This window comes from Mastigoproctus giganteus, chromosome 12 (genome assembly GCF_048544385.1).
Source record: "Mastigoproctus giganteus isolate SK-2022 chromosome 12, ASM4854438v1, whole genome shotgun sequence".
Taxonomy (NCBI): domain Eukaryota; kingdom Metazoa; phylum Arthropoda; class Arachnida; order Uropygi; family Thelyphonidae; genus Mastigoproctus; species Mastigoproctus giganteus.
The window spans coordinates 10,588,185-10,612,405 of NC_143586.1; the positions used below are offsets into that span (position 1 = coordinate 10,588,185).

General features: G+C 39.5%; 1 protein-coding gene across 1 annotated transcript; it reads left to right on the plus strand.

Moving 5' to 3' along the window:
• Window positions 1–23,990, plus strand: LOC150076673 (ionotropic receptor 25a-like). Its single transcript, XM_090386603.1, has 8 exons — window positions 1–144; window positions 9,873–9,979; window positions 15,028–15,115; window positions 15,199–15,357; window positions 15,683–15,827; window positions 16,703–16,932; window positions 19,435–19,700; window positions 23,732–23,990. Exons 1-8 carry the CDS (start codon window positions 1–3, stop codon window positions 23,988–23,990), a joined length of 1,398 nt encoding a protein of 465 aa, XP_090242729.1.
• The last annotated feature ends 231 nt before the right edge of the window (window positions 23,991–24,221 follow it).

Below are 24,221 nucleotides of genomic sequence, written 5' to 3' on the forward strand. Positions count from 1 at the left end.
ATGACTTTAGAAGACCACCAAGGGTTGGCTTTGATCATTGAGATGTACAATCCATTCAAAAAGAAACCTTCCTTTTTGAACAAGAAATTCCTAGTGATGTACCTGACCGGATCCCAAGACGAAGCTAAACGTTTTTTAAATGAGGTGAGTTAACGAGACACTGGTTATGATAAATAACATGTTGGATATTGGATGGAACGGTATTGCCCAGTTCCAGAACTCGCAAATCAATATGGTTATTCGATTTATTTATCTTGTGTTGGAAAAGAGTTCAGGATTTTTACGAAGGTTGTGTTGTTTATTTATTTTAATTTTTATAATTGTAATTAGATGCACTTTACGATTAAGAAATGGAATTTTTGTGGATGAAAAGTGCAAGAATTCGAACTCTGTAATTCCGAAAAAAAAACTCATTTCCTTAATAATAAAAATGATCTACTGATGCTTGTTGGATGAGTGGTAGTTGAGGTTCATATTGTCTTGATCACAGGTTCCTGTGCTTGCGAAGTTTTACATGAGATGGTTCGTCTTCGTAGATGGGGAAGTAAACGCTGGCCAAATATCAAGCGATTTTTCAAATGCTATGAGCGGAGTCTACCATGCCGTCTTTGTAAGCGTTTTTTCCCACCCAGAAAATATTTCTGAAAATGTAAGTAACTGTTTGTATTCTCATAACTGAATGATTTTAATATCGATGAGTTATTTTAAAAACTCGTGGTATTTTTTATCGTTTATATGTCAGATAGGAGGTAGAAAAGCATCTCGACTTCGAAAGCGTCAAAAGGACGTCCTCTACGAAATACATAGTTACAGAAGGCCAGCTTTCCCATCGAATTCCAAGGATGTTCATAGAAAATCATACACACTAAGCCATTTTCGTCCATTGAGGTCGTTACTTTTCTACCACTGCAAAAACCTCAATCACGCTACGCTGAATGTGGTTGAGTTCGAAGTAAGTTTACCAAATACTTTTTGCCTTCTGATACTTAAGATATGTTATATTTCATGTTCCTTCTGCATTAGCAAAAAAGGAGTTAGTTGTGACAGCGCACTACCATGTATAAATATTTTGACATTTTTGATTTTAATGATAATAAAAATAACAAATAGGATAATACCTGGACACATTGAAGAAGAACCTCCTCGCACTCAGCATGAGACTACGCCGATCAAAAGAGGAAAATAAGCAACCGAATCTTCGATGAGGACCAAAGAGCTTTCTACAGGAGTCTAAGAGAAGACGGCAAAGACGAAAACGAATATTGTGTGTTCTCTGGTCGATTTTTCTGTTTTTCGGGCGAAAAACACCCCAGTTTCTAAGGGGAAAACCCCGGTTTCTAGGGCAAAAAACTTTGCTATCCACGTCTAAGACCGACTAACTCAACCACGGAGTGAGAAAAGCCCATTAAAGTTTCTCGCGTCATCGATGAGATTCGAACTCTGGCCTTTTCCATCCGGTGCGGAGAGAATTGTGACGATACCACTGCTACCCGCGCAGACAGCCGAACAGCAGAAAGGATGCAAGCAAATGAGCAAAAGATGCAAGGAGCAATTAACCGTAGATGCCGCAGTTACAGAGCAAGCCTGCAAGAAACGCAGCAACTTTTTTTTTTTTTTTTTTTTTTTTTTATGTGAACCCCGAACACGAAAGGTATTAGAACCTATAGTACTTAGTACCGTGCTTGGGTTGGAGGTTGAGAAGACGAAAGAAGATATTTGTTGACATTGGACTTGAACTTCTGTACACTGCAATTTTCAGGAAATACGTATGAAGGAAGGTTGTTCCAGAAAACAGCAGTTGAATGAATAAACGAGGAAGATGAAAAGTTGGTTCTGTGAGTTTGAAGTTGGACAGTAAATGGATGTTGGCTGGTGGCGGCACGTGTTCGGACCGTTTTGAAAGAGAGAGCGGGAATTATAGAAGCCAATTCAGAAGAACAGTGCCCATGGAAGTATCGGTAGAAGAGGCATGCAGCAGAAACAGTACGTCTATGAGAAAGCGAGTGGAGAGACTCTGTTAGAGATGAGTCATTAATTAACCTAATTTCCCTCTTCTGAATGGAATAAAGAAGACTGAGAGGGGTTTTGGGGGCACCACCCCAGATGTGGGAACAATATTCCATGGCAGAGCGGATTTGCGATTTATACAGAGTGAGAGAACAGCTGTTTGGAAGAAAAGTAACGCCGAGAGCGAAAGAGAAAACCAAGTTTTTTAGATGCGGAGGAAGCAATATTTGTAATGTGCTTGTGCCAAGAGAGATTCGAAGTCAGGGTAATCCCCAAAAGAGAGATATCATTTTGCCTAGAAATCGAAGTGTCACTAAAGATAAGCATAGGAGCAGAAGAATCCTTTTTCCGAGATATAAGACAAGACTGAGTTTTAGAAGGGTTGAAATCGACTAAGTTCTCTTTGCCCCACTGGAGAATTACCTGAAGATCGGCATTTAAGGAATTGGCAGCAGATTTTCGGGAAGTTGAAGCTGTTTGAGCAGGGCAAGGTTTGTCAAAATGGAAAGTGGAATGCAAGGTTCTATCCTCGGCAAAACTATGGATAGGATTTCCAGTCAATGAACAAAGGTCCTTAATATACAAGAAGAAAAGAGTGGGGGAAAGAACTGAACCTTGGGGGTCACTGGCATTGGTGGAGAAGTTAGAAGACAGAGAGCCATCTACCATCACCCTCAGTGAGCAATCAAAACTGGATAACCAATTACTAAAAACAGTTGGCAAACCATAAGAAGGAAGCTTGTTTAGAAGACCTTTATGCCAAACACGATCGAAAGCCTTTGAGATGTCAAGAGCAACTACTTGTGTTTCACAGAACCTTTCCATTGAATTAGTCCATAAATGGGTAACATAAGCCAGAATATCACCAGTGGTTCGATACTGACGGAATCCATACTGGCGATCGTTGATCAGACTGAAGGTTTCTAGGTAGTTTAAAAGTTGGCGGTTAATTAATTTCTCCATTACTTTAGAAAGAGTAGAAGAAATTGCAGTGGGACGATAATTGGATGGGAGGGATTTGTCACCCTTTTTAGGAACTGGCTGGATATGAGCAAATTTCCAAGCAGAAGGAAAAACACCTTTGGAATAAGAAAGTGAAAAAAGGCCGCAAAGAATAGGAGTAAGTTCAGGAGCACAGGTTTTGAGAACAATTGGAGAAATACCATCAGAACCTGGAGCTTCCTTAGCATCAAGATTCCTCAAAATCCTTCTGACATCCTTTTGACGGAAGACCACAGGAGGCATTGAATGCAGAGTGTTGGGAATGGTGGGATGTGTTTTACGAAGATCATTAATACATGAGTTGGAAAAAAAATGGGATGCTAGAATGTCAGCTTAATCCTTGGCTGAAGTGACAACAGAACCGTCTGGTTTGGACAGAAGTGGGCGCAGAGATTGGCAAAAGTTGCGGCCAATAGCTATGGCAAGAGACCAGAATGCTCGGCTACCATTAGGACAAGAAGCAAGTTTTCTACTCTTAGCCTGTTCAAACTCTAGTTTGGACTGATTAATAACTGCTTTACAATTGTTGCGAGCTTTGGTGTAGGCAGAAAATGAAACTGAAACATTGGAACAAGCCAATTACGAGATGCAACGTTCTTCTCTTGAACAGCCTTAGCACATTTATTAGAAAACCAAGGTTTACATAAAGGACGAGATTTTAAAGTGGAGTGTGGGACAAAGGATTCCATTCCTGCATGAATAATTTCGCTGACACGATCTGAGCAAACGTTGACATCAGAAGTTTTGAAACAGTAATCCGACCAAGGAAAAGAAGAAAAGAAGTCTCGCAGGTCATCCCATTTTGCATTCTTGTAATGCCAAACAACACGAGGTTGGGAATAGCCATGAGGTAAAGGCTCCAATGGAGAAAAGACAATCACCAAGTTTTGATCTGAAGTGCCTAAAGGACCACTCACTTCGACCGTGTACTTAGAAGGGTTGTTTGTGAGAAAAAGATCAAGCGAATTGGCTGTATGATTAGGATTGTCCGGTATTCTTGTAGGTAAATGAACAGTCTCTGCAAGTTCATCAGTAATTGCAAAAGCGTCAGCATCTCGACCAGCTGGGTCGGTGTGACTAGAAAACGGAAGCCAGCTGGAGTTGTGAACATTAAAATCACCAAGGAAAATTACCTCTCTGTTAGGAAAGTTGAACTGGAGAAAGTCAAGTTGCAAGGAGAGGAAGTCAAAGAGCTCCAAGTGCTTAGTGGAGTTGGGAGAACGGTAGAGACAACAGATGAATTTGACACAATGAGGTAGAGAGATTTTAAGCCAGAGAAGATCAAAGAGAGGAGATTCCAAATTGCCAAGTCTCTGACAGGGAATATCAGAACGGACATACGCACAAGTACCACCTTTGAGGCGAAAGGAATCATACAGCGAATAATTTGGGCACCTGAGATGAGCAGTAGTTGAATCAACCGATAACTGAGATTCTGTCAGAAAAAGTACATGGAGTGTGGAAGACTGCAAGTGGAAATGGACATTGACATGGGAATTGAGACCACGTATATTTGTGAAATGAATTAAGAAGTGTACACGGCATACATTGATTATCGCAAGGACTCCAACTTGATGCCTCATATCTGGCTAATAGTGGCACTGAAGATCTACGAAATCAATCCATCAGTAACAAACTTCCTAGAAGCAATGATGTCGAAATGGAGTACCACAATTACGGTGAAGAACATCATAATTAGACCGATCTCCATCAGAAGAGTAATCTTAGAGTTAAATTCCCCGAGCCTACTGTGGCTCTGCTTGGCACTCATCCTGCTGTTCATCATGTTCAGCAGGAGAAAGTATGCATATAAGATCAAAGAAGGAAGGAACCGCCTGTACAACACCATGTACCCACCTGATGCATGAACATGGATGACATCATGCTCTACGCGGGAACCGAGATGCAACTCCAGCAACTACTCCGATCTCAGACGAATTCAGCAATGATATCATGATGGAATTTGGTCTGGTAAAAATGCAACACCCACGGATTTCATCAGGGAAAATTAATAGGGCGAAACTACCAGTTGCACACTAGTAAAGAGATCGAAGCCATGACAGAGAGAAAGACCTACAAATAGCTGTGGACGATGCATGCTCGACAGTTACAGCACAAGGAAATCAAGACCTGCTTGATCGAAAAATGCCATCAGAGACTCAGAAGGCTGCTGAAAGCAAAGCTAAACGAAGGGAACACAGTTAAAGCCGTAAATACCTATGTAGTCCCAGTGCTAACATGTTCCTTCGGGATCATGGATTGGACTAACACCGAGCTGGAAGACATTATAAGAAAGACAAGGAAAATGATGAACAAGAGCCGCCAACGGCACCCGAAGTCAGCTGTAGAAAGCCTGACAATAGCTTGGGAAGAGGGAGACAGGGACTTGATAAACCTCATCAAGTAACAGAAAACAGAGATAGCTAACTTGAAGTTTACTATCACTGGATGTCTGGAAGGTTTGCTTCCAGAAAAATGCAGCAGCACTCTTTCATGCCATATGGAAGGTAGAAAAGTGGCATTCCCCAGTGAACCTATGTGAGGAGTCCCCTGTAGCCCAAGCGGCACAGATGTAGAAAAATGGACAAAGAAGACATTCCATGGCAGAAACTACAATGACCTCCATCAATATCACATACTTAAAATGGCTTCCAATGCATAGCTCACGAGCCGGACGCTCTTCTCCTAGACTGAAGGATTAATGGCTGTCATCCAAGACCAGGTAATCAACAGCACAAACTATAGAAAATGCATTGCCAAGGAGCCCGTAGTGTCAGATGACACATGTTGACGATGCCACCTGGCCTTAGAAACGATCCAGTACATCACCGGAGGATGCAAGGTGATCACTCAGACTGAGTACATTCGTAGACATGATCAGCTAGCCAGGATAATACATCAGAAGCTAGCAAGGAAATACCAGTTCATCAAAGAAAGTATGCCGTATTAAAAATACGAACCACAGGCAGTCTACAGACCCCAATTCAAAATCTGTACTGTGACTGCGCCGTAATAACGGACACGACAATTCCGCACAACAGACTGAATATAACCCTTGTCGACAAGAAGGAAAAGACTATATATCTGATTGGCAAAGCGGTGCCCAACACTGTCAACGTCCAGAAAACCCATGAGAAAAACATCATAAAGTACACGAACGTAAGATAGGAGACCAAAAAGAGATGTGGCATATGCAACAAATAACGACCATCCCGATCATCGTGTTAGCAACTGGTATAGTGCCAAAGACCCTTCATCACAGCCTAGCAGAAACAGGCCTCTCAGAGAACACCTACAAGGAACTCCAGTAAGTCGCAACCCTGAACACTTGTAAGATAGTCAGAGAGGTCCTCAACCAACACTAACATCAGACATAACAACCACTCTGTGTATGTGGTTGCAATACCTGTCACGGGGGTGGAGCCCCCCAATCAGGGAGAAATAATAATAATAACCTATTGGGCTTCTGTATCACGTAGGCTTTGTGGGGTCCATTCCTTCAAATTCTGTTAGAACCTTTTTCCACCCGTCTTCATAATATCCAGAATAGAAGACGAGAGGAAGAAGGCCCTAACAGAATTCGAAGGAATGGAACACACAGACTCAGGTGATAAAGAAGCAGAGGCCCTATAGCACCTTGTGGAGAGTCACAGACCTTCTCATTCACGAAATAATACCACATTACCTCGACAACAATGGTGCAACACTGGACGCCATCCACACAGCCGTATATTGATTGTGCTGCCATAGCAGCCACTAAGGTCAATGGAAGAGAAACGAGAGACCAGCAGCAGAAGAACTGAAAACAGAAGGAACCGCCAGCTTGGGAAAGAAACCTTCAGCAGATGGCAGAAGTATTAAGAGTCAGGATAGGCCAATTGACTCAGTACCAACGGGGAAATAGGAGTAAGAAATTGATTGGAGAAGGGAAAAGCATCCTCAAGAGAGACAGCATCCACAGCAAGCACGAGACAAAAAATCACAGAATAAGAGAGTACTTGGAAACAATGAAGCAGAAGCTCCTCGCACTCGGCAAAAAACTACAACGATACAAAGATAGCTACCAGAGGAAAATAAACAACCGAATCTTCGATGACGACCAAAGAGCCTTCTACAGGTGTCTCGGAGAATACGGAAAAGAGGGTAACGGACCACTCGAGCAGAAAACGATTGAAGAACTCTGGGGCAACATGGTGCAGGTAAGGAAGGCATAACAGCCGAGCACCCCGGACAGAACTAGAAAGGAAGAAAACCTAGGAATGATACAAGAAATGAGAGAGTGGGAGATTCGGGAGGAAGAAGTAAAACAAACAATCAAACTGGCGAACTCCAGAAATAGATAACGTCCACAACTACTGGTACAAGAAGCTCACTTGTACACACAAGCCTGGCAGAGCAGTTCACCCGAATGATAAGTTACCCAGAGACAATCCCGAAGTTTCTCACTCAAGGAATCACATATCTGAAGTCTAGAGACGAAGATACAAGAAACCCGGCGAGATACAGGCCAATCATCTGCTTCCCAACGATGTACAACATCCTGACCAGATGCATAACCAAGAAGATATCAGGCCACTTGGAGCGGCAGAACATAATGGCCGAACAGCAGAAAGGATGCAAGCGGAGGAGCAAAGAATGCAAGGAGCAATTAACCATAGATGCTGCAGTTATGGAGCAAACTTACAAGAAGCGCCGCAACGTGTACACAGCCTACATCAATTACTGCAAGGCCTTCGATTCCGTGCCTCATAGCTGGCTAATAGAGGCGCTGAACATCTACAAAGTCAATCGGATAGTGACAAACTTCCTAGGAGCAACGATGGCGGAATGGAGTACCACCGTTCGGGTCGACAATATCACAAATAGACCGATCCCCATCAGGAGAGGAACCTTTCAGGGAGATGCCCTGAGCCCGTTGTGGTTCTGTCCAGCGTTTAACCCGTTATCCACTATGCTCAACACGGCAAGTAAGGTTAGAACCTCAAAGAAGGAAGCAAGGAAGAACCTGTACACCCTCACACCCTCACCCACCTGATGCGCATGGATGACATCAAGCTCTACGCGGCAACCGAGAAGCAACTCCAGAAACTACTCTTGATCACCGAAAAATAAATTCTGCAATGATATTATGATGGAATTTGGTCTAGACCAGTGATTGTCAAATGGTGGGCAAGAGGTAGCTAAGTGTGCCGCGAATATTATGAAAGTATATTTTAAAAATGAGAAGAAACCCATTTGTATAGAGATTTATTACATCCATGATCAATTAATAGCTGGGCTGGGCCCCTAGGGTAACAGTTATTATTGTACACAGCTAGTTTTATTCATAGTTTAAAATACTGTATATTAATATAATTTTAATTTTGTACACGAAGTGCGCTAGAAAATGTTTATATGTTTTACTGCGCGCCACGGACAAAAAACGTTCGAGAACCATTGGTCTAGAACAATGAAGACCTACGGATTGCACCGGGGAAAATTATTCAACCGAAACTACAGCTGCAGAGTGGCAAAGAGATCGAAGCTATGACAGTGGGAGAGGCCTACAAATACCTGGGGATGATGCTGTCTCAGCCGTTACAGCACAAGGAAATTAAGGCCTACATGACTGAAAAATACCATCACAGACTCAGAAGCCTGTTGAAAGCAAAGCTGAACGGAGGGAACACAGTTAAAGGCATAAACACCTTTGCAGTCCCAGTGCTAACACACTCCTTCGGGTCATAGATTGAACTAACACCGAGCTGGAGGATATCATGAGAAAGACAAGGACAATAATGACCAAGAGCCGCCAACAGCATCCGAAGTCAGCTGTGGAGAGACTGACAATTGCCCGGGAAGAAGGAGGAAGGGGTATGATAGACCTCATTGAGCAACAGAAAACAGCGATTGCTACCCTGAAAGATTATTTCCAGAAACACACAGCAGCACTCCAACAGACCATAAGAAAGCTAGACAAGCGGTATACCCCACTCAACATAAGCGAGGAGTCCCCCTCCAACTAGGACGTACAGACGAAGCTATAAAAATGGGCAGAGAGGACACTCCATGGCAGACACTACAATGATCTCCATCAAGATCACATAGATAAAACTGCTTCCAATGCATGGCTCACGAGCGGGACGCTCTTCCCTGTGACTGAAAGATTCATGCTCGCCATCCAAGACCAGGTAATCAACACAAGAAATTATAGAAAATACATCGCCAAGGAGCCCGGAGTGTCAGATGACTTATGTCGACGATGCCCCCTGGCCTCAGAAACGATCCAACACATCAGAAGCTATCGAGGTTGATCAAAGAAAGTGTACTGTATTACAAGTACGAGACCGCAACCAACAATACTTGGACTGCGCCATAATAACGAATAAGACAATCTCTCACAACAGACCGGACATAACCCTTGTGGACAAGAAGGAAAGGGCTACCTATCTGATTGACACAGCGGTACCCAGGCAACCTGCATTATATCCATGGGGAAAAAATCAGGAAGTACACGAACCTAAGACAGGAGATCAAAGAGATGTGGCATATGTAACGAGTAACAACCATCCCGATCATCGTGTCAACCACCCATATGGTAAAAAACTAGGCTGTTAAACCCTACTTAACAGCCTAGTAGCAATAGGTCTCCTAGCGAACACCTACATGGAACTCCAGATAGTCGCAATCCTGAATACCTGTATCAACAGTAACACCAGACATAAAAACAACACAACTACCTTGTGTACTTGGTAGCAATACCTGTCACGATGTGGAACCCCCCAATCAGGGAGAAATAATATAAAGAGAAATTAATAATAATAAGAATAACAGATAAAATACATTATCAATATTTTATAACTCATTTTTGTTTCCGTTTTAAGTGGCCATTCTACTATCAAATATCAATAAATAAGAAAGGGATGAAAGACTTGTCAAATGGAATGGATGCATTTCTCCTAGGCCTACACGCCGAATTTTTTAACTTCAAGTAAGTACTTCTCTTTATATACTCTGATATACATTAGATGTCTTCTTCTTCTTCTTCTTCTTCTTCTTCTTCTTCTTCTTCTTCTTCTTCTTCTTCTTCCTCCAGTCACATAGTTCCCTGAGAAGCTTTTTTGGCCACCAAGAAATTCCTCCAACTGCATCGATCATGTGCTATACGAGCGGCATCACAAAATGTTACGCTCAAAGGTTCACTGATCCCATCCTTCCACCTAGTTGCAGGTCTTCCTCTAATTTCAGCAGTTTTTGGAGTTTTATGCTCTCTATTGCATCGGATAATGTGGTTTTAACCAGCCCTACATTAGATGTAGGGCTGGTTAAAATCAATTTATTTCTATTATGAAAGGAGGTGTAATTAATTGGGTAACTTACCGTTTCTCCTTTTGCCAAAGATGTAAATAGTATTAATAGTGGCAAATGATGCAAGAAAGCAAGCATAAGCAGCATCAGCCAAAAAAATCTCCCACAACACATGTAAATATCCTCCAATAGTTTATCTAGATGGAAGTGTGTTCCAACAATCACCCAACCGCTGGTTGAAGATAAACTCCCGCACATCCATCTCCTGCAACCATCCTTCCTCAATTTAAATGTATGTGTGTGGACTGAACAAGAGGAAAAAATCCATTAGCATTGAGCTTGGTGAATCTATTCAAGCCTTCAACACCTCGAGCGGATATTCTCACAGGTGCCTGGTCTCCGGACAATGTAATTTGAAGAACTGAAGCCTTAGTGAGAACACACTTTTGTTCCCTTCACCAATCTCGTCGCTCTTCTCTGCACCCGGGTGTTTTCAAACCAATTTTTTTCCCTCAGGCTCTGGTGCCTCTCCATGCATGGCTTCTCTGACATCACAGAGAAGTAGGTCAGACTTTGGATGTGTATTGGTTCTTTCAGCTGGTTTTCCTGGTAAATCTTTGCTCTCTTTCAGTAGACTTGATTTTATTCAACTTACGAAAACATTTCTTATTTCGAATCGTGCTTCTGAAAGCGAGTTTGACGTGGCAACACTAGTCGGTCTTTAAAATTCAATAGACTTAACAAAAGATTAAGTTGGCGATTATCTGTAGTCTTAAGAAAAGATTGGTTATATTGTGTAAAATGTGTAAAAGAATACTAATTTCAAATGAACATCTTTCAAAAGTGCAATGCAGTGTACACTGGAGTTTGTTTAACTTCTTAAAAAAAGATTAATTTTCCTTACTTAATTCTGTGAAATGTAATGTGAAAGAAAGAACTCCAAACTTGAAAAACTTAACTAGAAAAGATGTCTGTAGTCAAAATTTGTCTAGTTCTTAAAAAAAAGACAGACTCCATGGCAACCTAATGAACATTTAAAAGTTACAGTCATATTTAAATGATTATTCTGTGGATTGTTTAAAAAGGAAAAATTTCAACTGAAATTCCAATTTGTGATGAATATCTTTCACCACAAGTTGGAATTTCAAAAGTGCAATGCAGTGTAGACTTGAGTCACAGATTAATCAAGCAGCTTTTCTTAAGCTTGTTTAATCTGTGAAATGTAAAAACAAGACAAACTCCAAATATTGAAAATTCCATCGTCACTACAAAAGGTTATTGACAGTTATATTTCCAGTTTGACCCCTTTAAAAAAGACAGTTGATGAAATTTTGTTGACATTCATACACAACTAAGAAAAACGTTAACTGTTCCTTGGTAGTTTTTTGGATTCTCAGAATGGGACTAAGCTGGTAAACTTGTTTTTGAAGTTTGGGTAAGAAAGAGAGAGAGGGCAAAAGAACGCATACAAAGGATGACGAAGATTATCATAATGAAATTCGTAATTGGTTGAATGAGAAACACTCATCATACATTAACAACCTTGACCAAAAATAACACGGAGGAAACTTTTGCAAATTCAAAGACAAAATATTTTTTTATCGAATTTCATAATCACTAATACAGATTGATGTTAGACAATGACGAAAGGACACTTGCACGCGTAAATTCTTGGGAGTTGTCAGGTGATATTCATACCTATTTTTAGAGGAAAAATTCAAAGTTTTAGGCTGAGTCAGAATATGAAGGTCGAATGCAGCTTTTTAAGAGCAAGTAATGAGCATCTTTATGGACAATACAATCGATTTAATTCAGTGGGGACATTATGAACAAATTAACAGGAAATTATAAATTAACATTGAGAAATCACAAGTTTGGGTGATTGGTTTTTTGGTGTAGTTCATTCGATATTTGCTGCCCTAGATTCGTAGGGACGATTTAATCTGGTCTATATCTTCAAAACTGTTGTATAAAAAGGACTCGTTCTTTATACGTTGAACTTGATGCTTTTTTATTGCTAGCTTGGTTTCTAAGAACTACCGATACGTTTCTTGCTGTTGTCATTGATATTCAACAGGTGTGCGGAATGAAGAAGCTGTTGTTGTTCAGAGAGGTTGCCGTTGCTAGCGTGTACCACGCCTTGTTCCAACCACCGTACGATGTGCGATTGTTTCCACCAAAAATAAGAGACATCCATTCAAGGTCTCCCATTTACCTTCAGAACCCCATTTTTTCGAGGATTGTATTCCTGGAAAAATAGTTTGCTAAACGGTAAAAAAATGCAGATTTATTTCGGCTCACTTAAAAATAGATGTAAATAATTTAGAAGTCATCAGATATGCCATTTCTGGAGCGAGGGCTCAGGTGCATTATCGAGTTTTATCTTGTGCGTTTGATGAGAAAAAAAGCAGACCCAACCGTTTCTCAGTTAACATTTTCCGCTCCTCACTTCCTTTTATAAATATATGACGAGTGTTTCTCATTAAAACATTTACGAATATTTCATTGTAAAAATGTTCGTCTTCCTTTGTATGAGTTCTTTCGCTCTCTCTCTCACCTCAAACTTCAAAAATAAGTCTATCAGCTTAGTCTCCCATTATGAGAATCCAAAAAAACTACCAAGAAACAAGTAAAGTTTTTCTTCGGCGTGTATGATTATCAAGAAACTTTCATCAACTGTATTTTTTAAAAGGAGCAAACTGGAAATATAACTATGTTCATAACCTTTTGGAGTGACAAACAAATGTTTCACTATAACCACTGTACCTTTGAAATGCTCATTAAAAGTTAGAATTTCATTTGTGTTGTTTTTATATTTCATAGAATTAAGTAAGGAACCACAAAATTGATCTTTCCTTAAGAAGTTGAACAAACACAAGTGTACATTACATTGTACCTTTGAAAGATGTTCCTTACAAATCGAAATTTGATTTGAAATTTGTTCTTTTACACATTTAGCAGAATATAACCACAAAATTAATAATACTCTTAAGAATACAGATAAACACAAACCTAATCTTTTCTTAAGTTGAATAAAAAGAAATTGAAGCATACTGTATTTTTTACAAGTTACAACCAAATATAACTACAAAATTGATCTTTTAAGAAACTGAATAAACTTAGGTCTACACTGCATTGTACCTTTGAAAGACGTTCATCACAAATTGAAATTTCATTTGAAATTTGTCCTTTTTTAAACAATCCACAGAATAATCGTTTAAATATGATCACTGTAGCTTTTAAATGTTCATTAGGGGAGGGGCCTTTTTTAGGCAAAAATCAGTTTTAAAACAACATCTACTCGCCAGTTACAGCAGATCTTCATCATTCCTGAAATGAGGCCTCTAGACCTATATGCAGTACTCAAGATGTGGCCTGATCATTGGCTTATACAATGGCATAATCCCCTTCTTATCCCTGCTAGGAAAGTTCTTGTATACAGTTGACAAAACCCCACGATCTGTACTGATCAGAGAACTTCATATCTGACTGCCCAATTACCCCGAGGTCTTTTTCATTTTCCACTACTCCGAGTAACCCCAGAGTAATGTACCACACAGTTGGTACATTACTCTGGGGTTACTGCTAACCATATGCAGTACCACTTTCAACTGCCATTTCTCAGCCCATCAACCTGATTTTTATAGATCTTCTTTCAATAGCTTACCTTGATTACTGGATTAACCAATCTGCCATCCTTCGTATCATCTGAAAACTTAGACATTAAGCCTGATATATCGTCATCAACATCATTAATAAATAGAGGAAACAACAATGGGCCCAGAACTGAACCCTGTGGGACTCCACTAACAACATTAGCCCACAAAGAGCGGTATTCATGGATAGCCACTCTGTTTTCTCCCTCTGAACCATCCGTTTATCCATAGCAGTAACGTTCCCCTTAATTCCACGCTGCTGCAATTTGTACACCAGTCTTTTATGTGCAACAGATATCAAAATTATTTTTGCAACCAGTTCCTTTGTTACTGCATCACAGTATCCAATCAAATTGGTCAGACAAGATCTCCCCTTAATAAACCGATGCTGTGACTGAATTATAACTGTTCTCCTGCCTAAATGGTCCTGCATCGCTTCTGTAACCAGTGACTGAATTATTTTCTCTGGAACAGTAGTTAGGCTAACTAGTCTGTAACTATTCAATTATAAAAACTACAGTTTGGTTGGATTTAAAATTTAGAGAGAGAGAGAGAGAGAGAAAATCTTTATTGTACAGTAAACATACAGATACAATAATGTGCCCGCCACAGCCAGGAGGCTAGGGCTTACCCCACGACTGAGAATATTAAACTTAATTTTGGACAGCAGCCATTTGCTCTGATTATTGATGGACGCATGCTTTGAATGGAAGTAAGAGTTTGAAATACTGGAGGGCGCATCCAAACCGTTTTTTTTATTGGCGGAGGAAGGGAGGAATTGATGAATGTTTTAAAATGTTTTTTATTTGCATTTCAGATAAATAAATCACCATAAATGCCACTGTTATAGTCATAGATTTAGAAACGGTATATAAATGTTTTTCAGTGATTGGATCTTTCTTTAAAAGTTTAGAAATTTTTACGTTTAATTATTGGAAAAATTTGTTTTAATTTGTTGAATCGAGAACGTTTTAAGAAGTTAAAAGTTCTGTGATGCTCAATTTCCTCGATGGAAATGTATTTTCCAATTTGCGCGTCGAATTATATATTAACAAACTAACAAACTATTTTACAGTTACAAGCTCATTGATTCGAAAGATGGAACATATGGAGATTTAAAGAACAATAGTTTTACTGGAATACTGGATATGATATTCACTCACGTAAGATGCATTATAATTTCTTGTGTTTCTAAGAATATTTATAAGTATTTTGTCACCAACTATATCCATAATTACATTTCCAGGAGGCTGACATCAACGTTCCCACATTTGATGTGTCCTACGAATCATTCTTAGCAGCTGAGTCGGTGTTTCCAGCATGGACAGTTCCAATAACCTTCATCACCAGGGCTCCACGATCAATTTTAAGACCATCAGCAATCATCCATCCGTTTTCTCTGAGAGTGAGTGTTTAGTCATCGCAGATAACTTGAATATTTCGCCCCTCTTTGAAATATCTTGTAACAGACAAAGGATTTTATAACTTTAATTGTAAGACGGTATTACTGCGTGAGAAATAATTAATAATTTTAGTTAATTTTGTACCGTTTTATTTTGTTGTGTGTGTGCTGGAGATGAAGAATGGAAAGACTTTTTTGCTATAGTATTATAATACTTTTTTATTAATAGGATTATTACTTGAAAATTTATATTACTGTGACTAAAATTTCATTTTTACAATAAAAAAATTCATGTTCCACCACAATTTCAGTGCACTTTCCTCTGCAGATTTGGGTGATGCTTATTACAACGCTCATTCTGTCCAGTTTCTTCGCTTATTTCTTTTTGCTAAAGCCCAGGTGGATTCCCAAGAGTAGAAGAATCTCATTTTTCGAAGTGACGTGGTTATATTTCGGAACTCTAACCCTGAAAGGTAATTAACTCTTTGTACCCATTTTGTTTGTATATGTTACAGGCGGTGGCGCATTTTACCTTCATGGGGCCCAAGGCAAAATGGAATTTGGTGGCCCCATCTAAAGAAAAATATCTTTGTTAAATGGTCGAAAGGAGGAAAAGATGGTAACCCCCAACTTGCTCCTAAATTAGGATGTTCATTTTGGAGTAGCATCAATGCTGATTTAAGACGTTCAGATGCTATTAAAAAAAACTGGTCCAGCTGCTTTTTCTTCTTAAAAATTTGCATGCAACGTTCCAAATCGCACAACTATTTGAGAATGCATTTCTTTGAGCTGGCACAAAATAAGAATGATCCATCTTGCCTCATATAGGAAGCAAAATGGCATTTATGCAAAAAGGTTTTTTTATTCGTTTGCGTTAAAATTATGAGTTCATTATTGTATCTAGCTAGTAGTTTTTACCAATATATCTGATATTGTTTATTTGTCTATTATATATAAATAAAATATTCTGTAACGGTTTTTATCTCCATCTTGTACGCAATATTTTTGTATTTTTGTTCGGGCTTGTATACGTGTATTTTGTTATTAACTATTTTGCACAATAAAAGTCTACTCAAATCTAATTTCACACTGGTAATCAGGGTTCTGCCACCAACATAATTTCTAGATGAACAACCATATACTGTATAATGATTTCTTTTTAATAATGCCACCAGCTTATTTTTACGGTAGTAAGTCACTCCTGTTTGGAGATTGTATTCGTTCCCAGATCTTTTCATTCTTTTAGTTTGATTTTGTAAAGAACTTTTTCTTATGTGTAAATTACAACAAATCGACTCATCCAGCCATCCATCTCTTCTGTTTCTGATTGTTTTCCATATATTTTCAGGCATCCCAACTCCCTTATTTCGCAATGAGCCCTTCCGGACATTTTCAGTGTTTTGGTGGTGGTTTGCCTTCATCATGGCCTCAATGTACAGCGGAAGTTTGCTCTCCTCGATGACCATCACCGAGAAAGAGAAACCAATAGAGACAATGGAAGACTTAATTAATGCCGTAAAATACAGAGGGTATTCCTGTGGAACAATGGCAGAATCTACCGCTTACTATGCAATCATGGTAAGTATTTCTATACAGTGCACATTAACGGTTGTCCACTAAGTAATCATCAATATCCTCGTGCATTACAGTGTGGGAAAACAATCAAGACAGTACACATACACTGTGCTGCCACTTTATCAGGTATACCTACCTAGTAGCGTGTTGAGCCTCCTTTAGCCTTGAAAACAGCATGAAGTCGTCTAGGCATGGATTGAACAAGATGCTGAAAACGTTGTGCAGGAACGGAGCACCATGCAGACATGAGTGTGTCACGCAATTCCTTGAGATTCGACGGAGGTGTAGGCCTGCAGCAAACAGCCCTTTCCAGCTCATCCCAAAGATGTTCAATAGGATTGAGATCCACAAACTGAGCGGGCCACTGCAGCAAAGAAATGTCATTATTATCATGTTCCTGGAACCATTCCATAGGGATTCGGGCTTTGTGCACCGGCGCATTATACTGCTGGGGATAATGTGTTAACATGAACGGATGCACTTGGTCACCAACGATGTTTAGGTACGATGTGGCATTCAGCAGTGAATCTATGGGTATCAATGAACCCAACATGTGCCAAGAAAACATTCCCCACACCATAGCACTGCCCCCACCACCTTGCACAGTAGTCGTCAGACATGACGGGTCCATGGATTCATGTTGTTTTCGCCAAATTCTGAGCCTTCCATCAACATGATGCACCAGGAACTTCGACTCGTCAGAACTACCAGCTGTTTTCCAATCCTCGATAGTCCAGTGCTGGTGTTGCTGTGCCCACAGGAGGCGTGCTCTCGTGTTCTTCATCGATAACAAAGGCACGCGATGTGGCCGTCGTAGCTCATTCGCGACAAAGTGCGACTAATGGTCCGTTGCGATATTTTGTTCTGCGCACCAAGGTTGTATTCTGACGTGATGTGCGACCGTGTGGCCCGTCTGTTTGCTTGCACAATTCTAGCCATCCTCCTCTGACCCCTCTCTCATCAACAAGCGATTTTCTTCCGCAGAAGTACCGTTCAGAGGATGTTTTCTCTTCGTTGCGCCATTCTCGATACACCCTTGAAACTGTGGTGCGTGAAAAGTTCAAGAGAATTGCGGTTTGAGAAATGCTTTGTCCAACATATCTTGCACCTACTATGCCACGTTCGAAATCTGTTAGATCATTCCTTTTCCCCATTCTTGGTACAGTTTGTACATTTAACCTAATAAAGTGGCAGCACAGTGTATATGTTCTTGTTTATAATCCTGCACGACTACCAGGTCAGTGGAGTTTACAATAAATGAATCAATATAAATGTTAATCGAATTTAGCAGCCACGGGCTTAAACCCCGGTCCACTCAAAGAACGTGTGCTACTGTACTCGGGCTTCTGATTACTCGGCTACGTCAGTTTTATAAATCACTAAAAAGGCCTCTGTGGTCAGGAAATCTATCCATAATTGATTCCGCCAACTCTGACCAATTATAACTTTAAACATAGATAAAATTAAATTACAAAAAAAAATAAATATATAAAATCGACTGTAAAATATAATATAATTTAAAATACAATAAATCATAAGAATATATTAAAATAATAAAAATATTATGCATTAAAAGCGTTAAACCCGTACTACTCAAAAACTGAAGCTTTCTGCAGCATCTGCTGCCTTTTTCAACATAAGTAGTGCTGCATCAGCAATTCATTACAAAGTACTAAGCCTTCCCAGCAGACCCAGGGCGTACTATGGTACCTGCCCGTTTCTTGTATATCGGCACAGGAAGTGGCTCGGGGCTGTGATGGATAAAAACTGATCTATGATGGATCAAATTTTATCCATCATAGATCAGTTTCTTTGATTTTCTTTGCAGATCTTTCAGTCCCTCTTCAGCATTTAGCACTAATTAGTCACCATGTTGACATTCCACCTCCCCTGGTACCGCATCTTGATGTCTTTAATGTCCTGGTGAAAGCTTTCACCCTGTTCTTCACTAACACTTCCTAGATTTCTGGAAGTAGTCGATGTGGCAGTACAAAAAATGTACGTTAACACCCATGTTGCAGACCAACTTCTTGAAGTTTGGCCTCTGGGTAGCACAGTTGCTAGAATCATCGTCCTACCCGCACATCGGGTGGAAAGGACCAGAGTTCGAGTCCCGTCGATGACGTGAGGGATTTTTATGGGCTTTTTCAGAACGTGACTGAGTTATTCAGTCTCAGGCGAGGGTAGCATGGTTTTTCTCCCGGAAACTCGTGTTTTTCATCCAGAAAACAGAAAATCGACCACAGAACACTCGCAGTTTACAGCTAATGTATACACATAGCAATATGGTCTTAGTTGCTCATGCTCCTGAAACCCTACTACAACAACAACAACAACATCACCTCTGGGGGATTTACGTCTGCTTAGTCCGAATGAGTTGTATATACTCATCTTCCTCTTCATGAGATATCCTTTGCCGATTTAACGATAGATTGTCTATACAATATCTAATATAATAAACGATTCTATCTATGAGTGGTAATGTAACGTTGTTTTCAATTATAGATGTCCACTGATGATTCCTTTGACGTCATCAAAGAATCATTTGCAACAGATAAGTCGCTGCTTGTTTACCAAGGGGAGGAGACAAGGTTCATCCCTATAATTCTCAAAGAGAAGTTCGCTTTTCTGTATGACATTGTGAATTTAAAATTGTTGGCTAGTTTTAATGAAGTTGATAAATTCTTCATATCGAGGGAACCGTGGCACCTTAGTATGTATGGTTTTCTTCTTCCGAAAGGTCATCAGTGCAGGGAGCAGTTTGACATTAAGTAAGATTACTATTTCTTCTCTGTTTACTTATGTTTACTGTTAACTTATAACTTTAATGGCATAGCGTAAACATAATAACGTAATACGTATAACATAAACCAGATAACTTAATATGTATAACATAAACTCGATATCATAATATACACTGCCCTACTTTAAAAGTGTTTAGCCGTTGGGTCCCACATGGGATCCTCCGTTGCCCACACTATACCTCGTGTAAGCAGACCAGGTACAGCAGTATTTTAGAGATTTACTATTTATTCTTGCAGGTCCGGCCTCTTATTTTCCTGAGATTTCAGTGGCTAGGACCTATAAAAAAATTGGGTCAGGCGAAAGAGATATAAGTTATGCGGAGTAGAGGTGAAAAATTTTTGAGTGTGGAACTTATGTAGTTTTGACAAGGGTCAAACGCTAGTAATGAGATAGCTAGAGGGGTGAGAGACAGAAATATGGGGTCAATAGTGAAGATAACCCCAAAAGTCAGTGGGGCAGTCCCAATGCTCACCAGGTGAACATAGGAAGCGGCAGGGGGAAGGTACAGAGTAATAATCCCCCATGCAAGCGAAGGGAATAGATGGAAAGTGAACCGAGTGAGGGTTCACGGTTCAGATCGCCAAATGACGTTTCAGAAGCAAACTGCACAATGTCTTTGTCGGGCCTTCCTATGCCATTTCTGGGACATGTTGTCCCGTCCGTGTCAGTGGTCAAGTTAAGATAATGGCTTCAGTTTAAGCCGGTGGTCAGATCCAGATTAATAGTAATATTAATAATAATAGACGCATGTGATTCAGGGAAGCAAACGTATGAGCTTAGTAGCATCAGCCAAAAAAAAAATCACACAACCATTCCCTCTAAACGTTTGTGCACTTCCTCCTTGAATTTTTTAACCTATCAACTTCTACAACTTCTACCCTTATGTAATACTGTACTTTGCATTCGTCAATGTTAAATTTCATTGCCACTTAAATCAGCCCATTTGCCCAACTTATCTAGATCCTGTTGCAGTAGCACACTGCCATTACTGTCATTAACAACCCTGCCAACCTTTGTATCATCTACAAACTTCGATATTAAGCTTGATATACCTTCATCAATATCATTGATAAATATACAAAACAACAGTGGACCTTACACCGAACCCTGTGGGACTCCACTAATAACATTAGTCCACGAAGAGCAGCACCCATTGATTACCACCCTCTGTGTTCTCCCACTCAACCATCCTTTTATTCATTGTAGCAACTTACCCTTAATACCATTCTGCTCCAGTTTGTACAATAATCTTCCATGCACAACAGTGTCAAAAGTTTTCCTGAAATCCAAATATATGATATCAAAATTATTTTTTGCATCCAGTTCCTTTGTGACCACATCGTAATATCTAATAAAATTTGTCAGACAAGACTTTCCCTTAATAAATCCATGCTGTGTCTGAATTATTGCTGCAGTCTTGTCTAGATGATCCTGCAATGCATCTTTAACCAGCGACTCCATCATTTTACCAGGAATAGGAGTTAAACTAACAAGTCTGTAATCATTCGTGTCACCCTTCGATCCCCCACTTTTGTGAATTGGGAATACATTGGCACAGCTCTAGTCCGTATGGATCCCCTAAGTCCAAGGATGCTCTCATAATTATGGCTAAGGGTTTGCTTAGTTGCTTTGCCTCCTCCTTTAATATAACTAGATAGATCCAATCCGCCCCAGTTGCCTTTTTTTTATGTTTAACTTCAACAATTTCTCCTCCACTTTTCTCTCAGTTATTACAAAATCATTAAGCACTCTGCTACAATTTGATAACCTCCTGGCATTCCCCTCCCTGAATAACTCTGTATGTGTGTGAATGTAGATTCAAAATACTCATTCAGTTTGTTAGCCACCTGAGCACGATCATAAACAGTCGAACCATCGATACGAAGTGGACCAGTCTTTTCCCCTTTCTTTTAGAGTTTATATAAGTAAAGAAATCTTTGCTGTTTTTCTTTGCATCCTTTGCCAAGATTTCTGCTTTCGCTTGCCTAATCTCCTTTGTGACTTGATTACAGACTAGCTTATATCTGCCATAGCCTTCTGTGTCACCTGAGAATTTATATGCATCCCATGCATTTTTCTTCTCTGCCACGAGTCTCATTAGTTCATTTGATAACCATTTAGGCCTAAACCTTGAACAATATTTCTTAATAGGCATGAAACGATTAATTCCTTTAATGGTTCCTAATTAGAATTTGCTGTTGGTAATATCATCAGTTGATCCCACTGTACATAATTTAAAAACTGTCTAAGTTAACGATTTGTTGTTCTTCAGATTGTAGCTGTTAAGTGTTTGTTTGGTTGAGACATCTAAGGATCTTTATTCTTGATGACGAGTGGTTGGTTTCTAAGAAAATTCCTGCTAAGGTTGTGGGTGTCCTTCTTCTAGTAAAAAGATCCTGCCCCTTTTTTCTTTTAGTAGGCTGAGAAATTTTGAGATGGCCGAGAAATTTTTAATTGAAGTTTAAATTTGACAAATGCAAAGTACCGCATATGAGTAGGAGCAGTCCCAAAATAACACATCAGCGGTGTGGACAGTGGAAAATTAAACGATTTAGGGTAATTGTGTAGTCTGATATGAAGTTCTGTATGCAGTGCAGACAGGCTGCCATGACATCATGGGGTCCTGTCAATGACATCCAGGGATTTTTTCGGAAAGGATGAGGTGATTATCCCATTGTTTAAGGTAGTAGGCAGACCACATTATGAGAACTGCATACAGGTGAGGAGACCCCATTTAAGAAGGATGCAGAGCTGCTGCAATGGTGTAGCAAATGGTAACGATATTGGTGAGGAGAACAAAGGGATGAAATAAAGTCTCTCATACCAAGAGAGACTTCATTTTTTCAAATTCCAGCGTCTGGAGTCTAAACACCTGCAAGATGATCTGATTGAGGTTCTTAAGGCTTTGAAAGGATTGAGCAAGCTGAACGCTGAAGGGATTCTTCCTCTTGCCCAGACTGTGCACACGAGGGATCATAAATTGAAATTGAGGAAGGACGATTGCAGAATAAATATGTGGAAGGTTGCCTTCAGTCAATAGGTGGTTGATAGCTGTAAAAAACTTCCGTCCGTTGTTGTGGAAGTGTATAGTTTGAATGAATTCAAGGAATAGCTGGACAAATTATTGGAAGCGATGGATAGGCGAAATGGAATTTTTATTTATTTATTTATTTTTTTGGCTAATCTATATAAGTTTGCTTTCTTCCATCATTTTGATACTAATACTAATAATTTTCTACCCACCTCCAGAATTTTGAATATTAAATGTAGCGAAGAAAGATTTTGACAGAGAAAACATGTTTGACATATCACGCACAGATCAACATTTAGGCTTTCTGTGAAAATTATCCAATGTTATTCGTGAGTTAACAAAATGAAGCGAAGAGACGTACCACTCGCAAGCAGTCTCTCACAGTCGAATATAGCAAATAACCCATGAATTCGCATATCGGTGCTGCAGATCTCTTCTTTATTGACCCGATGGATAGGCGAGTGAACCAAATAAATGTCGACTTTAGTTTAAACATCGCCTGTTTTCTTTAACTTCAATATTTCGTTGAACAGTTAAAAATAACAAAACCAAATAAACAAAATCGGATATTTTTTATTTTAATTTTATTATTACATATTATTTTTAATTAATTTTTTTATTTTTAATCTGTTAATGAGTAGACGTCATTAAAGAAGCATTCCCTTTTGCATCCTCTTTTAAGGCAAGGCATACAGGTAGCGAAATTCAAAATGCATCTACATATTTCTGGTATTTTTGTTTATCGTCCTATCTTTAAAGTTTCTTTAACTTTTCTTTTGATGATAATTGTCCCCCCCCTACGATTACTTTGAAATTTTTTACATAAAAAATACGAAAGCATTTGAAAAACTAATTCTAGAAATCCAAACATATCAGAATAATCTATGAGAGAGGAGATATTATAAAATTAAAAGTATGGTTTTCCACTTTCATTCATCCCTGTTGTTGTTTTTTTTTTATCAACAGAACAATGAAGATTATTGAAGCAGGATTGGTAAAGAAGATACTGAAGGAATATCTACTTCGAGAAGAGCTAAAAGGAAACAAGGGAAAGGAGAGAAACCAAATGGAAGATTACGAAAGTAATACAGCTTTAAAGGTGAAGCACATCCGGATGGCGTTATATTTCCTGGTGGTTAACTACGCTATAGCTGCCTTCATTTTGGTTACCGAGATCGTGATTGCAAAAATTTCTTCAAATGCCACACGTTCATCATTTAATTAGCGAAGTGACCTACCTTCATTTAAATCTTCGTCGCTGAGATTTACTGGTGCTGTTTCCTTTCCGAAAGTATCTACTTCGAAGTGTGCCATCGATGACCCCTTCATTGTGCCACCTCCAATTTGCAGTTTTCTTCAACCCCTAGTCTCCCTAACCTCGGACATTTCCCACACGCTCTCTACACCAATCAGGCCACGTCGTACACAACAGCGAATAACAAAACGTTGCTCAGTC

Coding starts and splice junctions, on each gene's coding strand:
- LOC150076673 (XM_090386603.1), top strand. CDS start 1: ATGACTTTAGAAGACCACCAAGGGTTGGCTTTGATCATTGAGATGTAC. Junction 15,358..15,682: donor TCCATCCGTTTTCTCTGAGA/GTGAGTGTTTAG, acceptor TTTCCTCTGCAG/ATTTGGGTGATGCTTATTAC. Junction 15,828..16,702: donor CGGAACTCTAACCCTGAAAG/GTAATTAACTCT, acceptor ATATATTTTCAG/GCATCCCAACTCCCTTATTT.